General features: G+C 53.2%; 1 protein-coding gene across 1 annotated transcript; it reads left to right on the top strand.

The window, feature by feature from the left end:
• The first annotated feature begins 4,920 nt into the window (after positions 1-4,920).
• ZIC1 (Zic family member 1) lies at positions 4,921-9,159 on the top strand. Its single transcript, XM_059391778.1, has 3 exons — positions 4,921-6,656; positions 8,084-8,247; positions 8,921-9,159. Exons 1-3 carry the CDS (start codon positions 5,675-5,677, stop codon positions 9,116-9,118), a joined length of 1,344 nt encoding a protein of 447 aa, XP_059247761.1. The 5' UTR covers positions 4,921-5,674; the 3' UTR covers positions 9,119-9,159.
• The last annotated feature ends 741 nt before the right edge of the window (positions 9,160-9,900 follow it).

The raw sequence follows: 9,900 nt of genomic DNA, 5'->3' as shown, positions 1-9,900 counted from the left end.
TAACTGTTCCTGATTTGTCTCCTCATAGTCCGGGGGCCACTTGTTCAGGAGTCAGAGCACAACCTGGAGACTTATTGGAATCTACCTTCCTCCTCACACATTGAGGAGAGGAGGGAGTGCCAGCCAAATCCATCTTTCTGGGGGAGAGCCAAGCAGGTGGGCCCCTGGGTATACGCAAAAGGCACCATTTTTCTTTGGGGGAACACCAAAGCTGTACCTTGTGAGGTCTCCCTAGACAGCGGCAGGCCTGCCCAAGGTCAGAGGTCACCTACAGTCCACTTCCCAAACCAGAGATTTCAGTCCCCGAGCCATCAATGCTGCTCCACACTGATTAACCTGCAGGCACACAGGCAAAGGCAAGCCCGCCTTTTAGCCACAGCTCACCTGGGGCGGGTGCAGAACAGGAGCCCTTCAGCCAGCCTGGGAGCTCTCAAGCAGAAACCCAAAAGACATTGGGCTTCTGCTGGCGGCCTGCTGTTGCCAGCTGCCCCGGCATCTCCCCGACTTCCCTCCATCCGGCTGTCCAGCCCCAGGAAGTCGGGCAGCAAGGCTGGGTTGTGTGCTGGCCTTTTCTCATTCTTCTGTTCCCTAGAGGAATTAGCTTGGGTTTCCCTGCTCTGGACTGAAGGTTGAGTGACCTTCGCAAACCCAGAGTAGAGTCTGTGTTAGTGAGTCGCCTGAAGGATCAGCGGAGACATTTAATCTTCCCTTTGAACATGCCTGCACCCCTACCTGCCCGCAGCTAGATAGAGGGAAGGAAGTTGGGGCCTCGATTTGGGTAGCTCTGAGGCCGACGATGTCCGTAAGGGGGTCGGAATGTGACCTTGGAATCCAAAGGGAGTCTCTTGCAGACAGTGCTGGCCAAGGTGAGGCCCCTCAATGCCCCTTCTCCATTCCCAAGACCTCGCTGGCTCCCAGCTGTTTCCACGGACAGCCTACCTCATTCATCAACCCCAAACTTCCCGGTCAACCATTTGAGGCAGTCCTAGCTTTCTTTCACAAACCAACTCTGTTCCCGCCTCACTTGTCCCTAATTTCCTGTGTCCCTAGATGTCTAAGGTAGTGCCCAGAATTCTAGGCTGCTGCGGCCTGCTCCCCCAGAGAGCTAGTCATAGCCCTCGCTCGCATTTGGAAGAAAGAAATCCAAATCCCAAACCCATGGCCAGCCGCGCGCAGAGAGCGTATCCCAGCGGTCAACGTCCTGCGGCAGAACCAGGATGCGCGAGGGCGAAGATCCCGGCCCCATCGCCGACCCAGCCGGCATCTGCCGTCAGGTTGGGGCGGAGAAGTCCCATCATCTTGCTGCCTGCCAGGCTAACTTAGCTTCATTGACCCTGGAAAGGGGAAGCCGACTCCCGCCCTGCCATCCTCCAGGAGCAGGGAGAGAAGCTGCATGCAGGGCCCTTCTGCTGGCGAGGGTCCCGCTCACTTGGAGCAAAGGAAGCTCTACTCCACGACTCCTCTTCTTGTGCCCACAATAGGGCACCCAGGCAATTTACGAGGAGGGGAGGATAGGCGGGTGGGCAATGAGCTGCTCTAGGTCCGGGTGCCAGTGGGAGCCCCATTCGTCCTCCTTGCCCACCCCCTCCCTGGGAAGAAAAGATGGACTCATCCCCAGCGCTGCCCCTCCGCGGTAGGGCCCCCCTCCCCTCAGTGGCAGTGGGGTGGGGCCTATACTCACGGTTGGGGGGCTAATGAGGGAGGGGATGGGGAGAAAGTCTAGCTGGGCCTCTTTCCCCAGTGGGGTTTGGGTGCCACTGGCCCCGCTAAGGGCGCTTGCTACCCAGGTGCTGGCGGTACAGGTTCGGTCTATCTGCCCCCTGGACTCAGGCACTTACCCTGCTCCACCTGTTGCCGGGATCTCCTCATTTCTGCACATCACTTTGGGGTGGCGGAGGGGGAACCACAAACCCCTCCAAGCCTCTCTTTTGTGGTTCCAGCGAGGCGGTCATCCTTCATTTCTCCTTTTCCAGCTTTCGGGAAGCAGTTAGGGAATGTATGATGAAGCAGAAATGAGCCGTCAGGATGATATTTTAATGGCTTATATGTCACGTTGGTGCATGTGGCTTTGAACTGGAGCCGCTTGCGTTTCCTGCAGAGAGCGCCGCAAATCCCACTTGATAACTTCTACAACCCACAACTTTTTTTTTTTTTTTTTCCCTCACATTCACTCTTACCCTGTATATTTGGAAGCGTTTCCTAAAAATACCCTCTTGTCAACGTCCCCCTTGGATTTTCCACGGACTGGAGAGAGAAGACTGACTTTTCTTTTTTGAAGAATTACTTTGCCTCTCCCCCTCCCAACGGCGGCTACCATTCCCCCCCTTCCCCCCCCCCGTGACTTTTTTTTTTTTTTTTTTTTTGAACGGCAGGCGAGGTGGGTTCAATATTTGTTCTCCCTAGTGAGAGCACTACAGCCTCTAGAGAAAACTTCTCCTTGCAAATAAGGTTTTTACAACTGCAGTGGAGGCAAGATTCAACTTTCCTCTGTAGACAGCAGAGAAAACTGAGTAGTTCTGATACATCTTTTTGAACAAACCGTGTAATAGTTTGTTTTTTTTGTTTGTTTTTTTTTTTGTGTTTTTTTTTGTTTGTTTGTTTGTTTTGAAAAACCACCCCTTGAGCCCTAGCCTTTTCCTTCTGTTCCCCATACTGGTTCCACTCAAAGTTGGCGGGGAATGCTGGGCTGCTATATTCAGACTTGTTGCTGGAGCAGAACATATGATTTTTTTTTTTTCTTTCTCAATTTTCTATTTCCCAGCACAATAAGTACAAATGCTGGTCAGGTCCCTTCAGACACCGGGAAACCATCCCAGATACAGAAGTTGAGTTTTGAGCTGAGAGAGCCAGGGAAAGGGCAATTCAGCCCGCCAACACCAAGCGAGAATCTAGTCGATGAAAAGACCAGAAAATTAAAAAGGCAAGAAGAGGCCGACACTGACCCTGCCTTCCTCCAGCCGGTGTGGCCAGCGCAGGCGACTAGGCAAAAAATATTCATTTTCATTTTCCTCTCGCTGGGGAACTGGTGAGTTTCCCAACGGAGCCGCCAGTGAAAGGATGAGTTGAGGTTTCTTTGTCTGAGAAGAGTTTAGGGCTCTGATTCAGCTGCAAAGAAGCCAAATGAAGTTAGAAACAAAGGGCAAATTGAAGGATTCCGACTCTTGGCTTTTTGTGTTTTCCTTACTAGAAAATAATTAGACCTAATGAATATGCAGACGTTTCAGCTAAACCCTCGGCCCGGCTCGGGCTGTTGGGTTTTAAACAGAGCTGCGAGAAATGCAACCTTCATCCCCCAACCCCCCGCATCTGCGTGCATTTTTTGAAATGCATAAATGTTGCCCGCCTTAATTGATTGAGTCACAGGGATTTTTTTTCCCTCTGCTTTTAAGTGCCATACTCCTCTACCTTTCAACAATCATTTTAATATATAGTCAATGGCTCTTTGTGGACGGGACAAAAAGCAACTACGCGCAGTTGTTGAATAGACTTTGCGCTGGGCAAAGACAGGTTAATCGAGGGCCGCATCGCGAAAACAAGCGAGTGTTGTATGTTTGCACTGAATCCAAATGTCTGCATTTTCCTAACTAAATCAAAGGGAGTGTTATTTCTTTTTCTGCTCACTCATCTGAAGGTAAGTAAATTTTCTCTGGCGATCAAAAGCCTGGTCGGCAACAAAGACCGCGCCCGCTTTTTCCACCGTCCTGGTGTGGCGAGTTGCGGAATTTCAATAACTGTGACAAGGGTGACTGATTTGTGAACCAGAAAAGGTTTGAATGTCACAAAATTTACATTGGTCCTATCTATCGGGGATTTAAATACCAAAAAAGTATTCGGGGATTTCTAGAGAGCTTTGGGCAGTATTGAAGAACAATGGCGCGTTTGGGAAATTTACAGTTTTACCTGAATGAAAGGGGCCTCGGTTGGGAACAGGAGTGCAGAAGGAGGGGGTTAGTGGGGGGCAGACCAGGGAGACTAGGGAAAAGGAAGAAAAAAGAATAACACTGGAGAGGAAGAAAAAAAAAAAACCCACCAACTCCGCAACAATGTTTCCAATCCCCCCCCCCCCCAAAATGCCGCCTCCACAACTTGGAAAGTTAAAAGCTCTCTTCCACCTGTGCTTATTTTTCTGGGGGGGGGGCGGGGATAGCAGGAAGCCTTATCGATCTGTTAAAAGTGAGAAAATGAGGCAACCGATTACCCTGAGAAATCACATTTCTTTTAAATAGTTAGCCAAGTGCCCGTGTGCTACCGAGATCTTAAATTATGAACAGGAGGGGGACAAGGCTAGAGGGAAGCAAACTTCAAAAGGAGCAAATAACAAAAGCCTCCTTTGCTGCCCTTGAAGGGGCTGGGGAAGAGAGGGGAGAAGAAAGAAAAGAAAGTTGCTGAATCGGGACATTCTGGAAGTGCCTGTGTTTACCAGCCCCATCCCCACCTCCTACTCTCGGAGACGCCCCGAGTAGCTAAATCCATCAGCTAAGAGCAGGTTTGAAGAAGGACAAGATAGGGAAAAAAGAGAAATGAGAGAGAGAGAAATAGAGAGTGAGAGGGAATGGGAGAAGGAGAGGGAATGGAAGAGAGAGGGAGGATAAAAGGAGAGAGTGTATATGACTGCAAGAAGGAAAAGGAATCGTGGCGAAACAATTTTTCCATGAGAAGAGGGAAAAATTTGGCTTAAAAAAAAAAAAAAGTTGCTACTCCTGGCAGCCCTGTTTGTCAAAAGGGGATGTCAAGCGCTTTACAATACCTGGGATTGATGAGGCGGGCGGGCCAATGAACGGCGCGCGGCGCCTCGGCGCGCCCTCCGTTGGCGCGGCGGCTGCAGGCGGGGGGAGAGCGGGCACACCAATGGGCGCCCGCGTCAGCAGCACGTGACACCTCCCCCTGCTCCCATTCATCAAGGGGGGGACGGTGTCGTCCTTTCAATTCATTTATCTGCAGGAATGATTGCTGCTATCAGTCTCGCGCTCACCGCCCGGCTGAGGAGGTGAAAGTTTCTCCCCAGGAAGATAAACCGCAAAAGACAATATTGTGCATGATTTGCGCCTTTTCTTTGGCTTTTTCTTTCTTTCTTTTTTCTCCCCCCTCCCCTTTTTCCGCAAAAAGCAGAGGGGGAAAAAGGAGAGTGAAGGAGCGAGAAGGCGAGCCTGAGAGAAAGGAGAGAGAGAGAAAAGAAAGGGCGAGGGGCTAGTGGAGAAAGTAAGGAGGGGCATACGGCGCGAGGCGGAGAAAGGGCGAGTAGTAGCGGCTCCGGCGCTCACATTCCTCTATGCTACAAATCCGGGAGGAAGTTTTTTTTTGGGGGGCTGAGATGCTCCACGCCTTTGCCTGGGCAGCCTTGACGCAGGGTCCTCTCGGCGGAGACTGAGCGGCGAAAAGTGCGAGCCGGGCCGGCGGGGTTTGCTTGGCGGGCGCCGGAGCCCGCCTTGCCTGCGGCCCGGAGCCGTCCGGCTTCCCAGCGCTTGGTCAGGCGGGCGTCCCGGCGCGTCGCGCCGCTGCCTGCGGGCTAGGACTTCGCGAGGTGGGTCGACTCCTCCTCCCTCCTCTTCTTCTTCTTCCTCTTCCTCCGCCTCCGGTTCCTCCTCCTCCTCCTCCTCCTCCTCCTGATTTTCCCTCCTCGGCGGGCGAGGGTGGGGGGGGCGGGGGAGGCCGGGGCTCGCCCCGAGCAGCCACGATGCTCCTGGACGCCGGCCCCCAGTACCCCGCGATCGGCGTGACCACCTTTGGCGCGTCCCGCCACCACTCGGCGGGCGACGTGGCCGAGCGCGACGTGGGCCTGGGCATCAACCCGTTCGCCGACGGCATGGGCGCCTTCAAGCTCAACCCCAGCTCTCACGAGCTGGCCTCCGCCGGCCAGACGGCCTTCACGTCGCAGGCCCCCGGCTACGCGGCTGCCGCGGCCCTGGGCCATCACCACCACCCGGGCCACGTCGGCTCCTATTCGAGCGCAGCTTTCAACTCCACGCGGGACTTTCTGTTCCGCAACCGGGGCTTTGGCGACGCGGCAGCTGCAGCCAGCGCCCAACACAGTCTGTTCGCTGCTTCAGCTGGAGGCTTCGGGGGTCCACACGGTCACACGGACGCCGCGGGCCACCTCCTCTTCCCTGGCCTTCACGAGCAGGCGGCGGGCCACGCGTCGCCCAACGTGGTCAACGGGCAGATGAGGCTTGGCTTCTCCGGGGACATGTACCCGCGGCCCGAACAGTACGGCCAGGTGACCAGCCCGCGTTCGGAGCATTATGCCGCGCCGCAGCTGCACGGTTACGGGCCCATGAACGTGAACATGGCCGCGCATCACGGCGCTGGCGCCTTCTTCCGTTACATGCGCCAACCCATCAAGCAGGAGCTCATCTGCAAATGGATCGAGCCCGAGCAGCTGGCCAACCCCAAAAAGTCGTGCAACAAAACTTTCAGCACCATGCACGAGCTGGTCACGCACGTCACCGTGGAGCACGTCGGCGGACCTGAGCAGAGTAACCACATCTGCTTTTGGGAGGAGTGTCCGCGCGAGGGCAAGCCCTTCAAAGCCAAATACAAACTGGTCAACCACATCCGCGTGCACACGGGCGAGAAGCCCTTCCCCTGCCCTTTTCCTGGCTGCGGCAAGGTCTTCGCGCGTTCTGAGAACTTAAAGATCCACAAAAGGACGCACACAGGTACGAAACCGCTGTTCTTGAGCCCCCACCCCCAATCCTGGGCCTGGGACCCGAAGTTTAAAAGTCAGCCGCCGGGGCGCACAAACCCGGCCATGCTTGGTTCTGGGCGTCAGGTTCCAGCAGGCAGGCAGTGAAAGCGTGCGCTGGTTTTAGTTTGAGGCTTGAACTTACGAAGAGGTATAGAGAGGATTGGACAAGAGGTATCTAGGAATATAGATTTTTACATGAGGGTTAAAAAAAGGCTGGGAGTGCAGAAAGACAAGCCCAGCTTTGTGGAGCCCTTGCAGCGCGCAACGCCAGTAGAGGTGGCCGGTCCTTGCCGGCGGCGGAGGCGCCAGCAGCTCCAGCTGCAGACAAATCTAAACATTTGCTTTTGGCTACCATCTTCCGCGAGGCACCTTAGTGAAGATGTTGTCAAATGAAGGAACTAAGGAAATTGGAGGAGATAGGATGAAGGCGCAGAGAAAGAAACAAAAACCGAAGGGGGGGGTGGGTATTGAAAGCAAATAAGTTGGGCCTGAGGAAGCTTTCGGAGGCTTATGCATATTTAAAGAGCCCAGTTTTAGTAGTGACTTGTTTTTGAGTAAGCTTGAAGAGTTGGGAGAGTCAACAGAAGGCAGAGAAGTCTTTTTTGTTGTTGTTGTTAATTAGATTTTATGAGATAGTTTCCAAAACACCGAATGCTGTGTATTAGCCTTTAAAAATAAAGAGACCAGCCAGGAACAGTTAAAAGAAAAGTTCGCGGCGAGCTCAAGACTGTAGTCTGAGCCGGCAGGCCATTCCGGCCATTCCGGGCTCCTAGCTTCAGCAAGGCCAGGAATCCTGTCTGCTTCCCTATTCTGGTTTGCCTGGGTGATTTCTGTGAAGCGCGTTTGGAACTTGGGGTTTAAAGCCAGAGTGAAGGAAGAATTTGCGGCGCCGAGCTCTCGGCCCAGATTACCTTATAAAATGTGAGTGTGAGTAGAGGGTGGGGTGGGGTGGAGGAGGCGACGAGGGGGGTGCAGAGCGTCGGGGAGGGGGTGGGGGAGGAGAGAAGAGCAAAACAGCAGGAGAATCAGTTCTCAATGTGAAAATTAAAAAGCAAGAGCTAGGTAGAAGCCGCCCGAAGTCGTCTATATCGCTCTGGGCAGAAAAACCAGCAGCCAGACCTGCAGCGACTCTGGGATCTAGAAAAACTAGCATCACTGATAATAATAAAAAAGAATTAAATCTGGATGTAATTGGATTAGGAATTAAAGTAGTTCAGGTATTTATAATGCCACTGCAGATAGACGACTTTGTTGAAGACCCGGGTTTTTGAACTTGAAAGTACTAACACTGAGCTGCTGTCTTTTTATTTTTTTTATTTGTTTTAATTATTGTTTAAAATTTTAAAAATAGCCGCAGGATTTGTTATCAGACTTCTCTCTTTCTTGCCTTCGCACCAGGGGAGAAGCCCTTCAAGTGCGAGTTCGAAGGCTGTGACCGACGCTTTGCCAATAGCAGCGACCGCAAGAAGCACATGCACGTGCACACGAGCGACAAGCCCTATCTTTGCAAGATGTGCGACAAGTCCTACACGCACCCCAGTTCGCTGCGCAAACACATGAAGGTAATCGCCGCGCTCTCGCTGCCGGCCTCTGAGCCAGGACCCGCTCTGCTCTTCTGCCAGGGCCCAGCGGCGAGTGGCAGCCGGGTGGTGGAAGGAGCTGGCGGAGGCAGAAAGGCCAAGGTTCCACTTAGCTGAGTGCGGCTGGGCAGAGGGGGCGGGGGCTGGAAAGGGTCATGAGGGCACGCAAGGTTGTTTTAAGTTTACTTTTAAATAATGAAAGTAAAAAGAAGGAAGGTCGCGACTGAATTTGGCCCAGGTAGGGAGATAGCCAGGGCTGTACCAGCGCGTTGACTCTGCCGGAGCTGCCGCCATTGTAACTGGCAGCCTTGGCAGAAGTGCTGGGCTCTTGCACACAGACCTAATCATTTGCTTACCTAAATCTGCGCAAGCAAAGTACCGCGGCTGCAGGAGGGACCGTCGCCGGCTCTTGCCTCAAATCCTGCCTTCCCCTTCCCAGATCTATTTTTCTTTTGTGAGTCCCGGAGGCGCTGTCCCTCCCTGGAGCCCTGCAGGGCGGAGGCGGGCAACCAAGCCTAAGTCCGGCGGGTCAGGCCTCCTAGGAGCTCAAGGGGCTTCAGCGCTGCGTGGGGAGACGGCAAGCGGCCTTCACCCGTCCTAGGCCGCCGCCGCGCGGGCTCTTTATCTCCTTAAAAACGCGACTTTATTCCCGCAGGTCCACGAATCCTCCTCGCAGGGCTCGCAGCCTTCGCCCGCCGCCAGCTCCGGCTACGAGTCCTCCACGCCGCCCACCATCGTGTCTCCCTCCACAGACAACCCGACCACCAGCTCCCTGTCGCCTTCCTCCTCCGCAGTCCACCACACAGCCGGCCACAGCGCGCTCTCTTCCAATTTTAATGAGTGGTACGTTTAAAATCAGAAACAAAACACCGAACAAAACCCTATTTAAGAGACTGAACACACACGTACACAAAATATTACTGAATGAACCCTGCGAATCAACACAGCCCCCTCCCCCCCGCCCCAGACACCGCAGTCCTATTTTTTTTTTAAACCTGCCAATAGACCCAGGACCGAGTAAAGAAAGAAAGCCCCAAACCCGTATATTTTTTCCCTTTTTTTTTCCTTTATTTTCTTTCCTCTTTCTTTCTTTTTCCTTTTTTTGTTTTTGTTTTGTTTTTTTTGTTGTTGTTGGCAAAGGTTTGGTAGCCAAGGGGCGGGAGGGTGGTCGAGGAGAAGGCCGCTGCCTGTCCGAGTGCTGCCAACCCCGACCGAGGGCCAGTTTCTCGTCGGAAATCGAACAGGCTCTCTGGGCTTGTTTTGTTTGTTTGTTTTTGTTTTACTTTGCATTCTTGTAAATACAGAATTATTAGCTTAAAACTGTACTGTTGGATTCTGTAAATAGTTATATCTCGGTTGGAGCGGGCGGGTGGGTTCGTGGCGTTGTGGTCTTTGCATTGGGGGAGGGGGGAGGGGCCGGGCGGGCGGGCGGGCGGGCGGGGGTGGGGGGTGGGCGGCCAAAAGCCAACTGTTTGTACTGAATGGCAAGAATGTTCTAGTAAATGTGTACCAAAATGTGAATTACTTTGTACGATTACAGTCTCCACGTCGACCTAACAGAATATTATTGGTATTAATGTGCTTTTTTTTTTTTTTTTTGTATAAAGTGCAAACATTTCTCGTCCCAAAGTCTAA

The sequence above is a fragment of the Mustela nigripes genome, chromosome 2, assembly GCF_022355385.1.
Source record: "Mustela nigripes isolate SB6536 chromosome 2, MUSNIG.SB6536, whole genome shotgun sequence".
In the NCBI taxonomy this organism is placed as follows: Eukaryota; Metazoa; Chordata; class Mammalia; order Carnivora; family Mustelidae; genus Mustela; species Mustela nigripes.
The sequence above is the reverse complement of the archived record's forward strand: the minus strand, read 5'-3'. Positions and strand labels throughout refer to the sequence as shown.

What these genes read in the sequence shown, in the direction of transcription:
- ZIC1 (XM_059391778.1), top strand. Translation starts at nt 5,675, where the DNA reads ATGCTCCTGGACGCCGGCCCCCAGTACCCCGCGATCGGCGTGACCACC. An exon ending in CCACAAAAGGACGCACACAG is followed by an intron (nt 6,657 to 8,083) that starts GTACGAAACCGC and finishes CCTTCGCACCAG; the next exon opens with GGGAGAAGCCCTTCAAGTGC. An exon ending in CGCTGCGCAAACACATGAAG is followed by an intron (nt 8,248 to 8,920) that starts GTAATCGCCGCG and finishes TTATTCCCGCAG; the next exon opens with GTCCACGAATCCTCCTCGCA.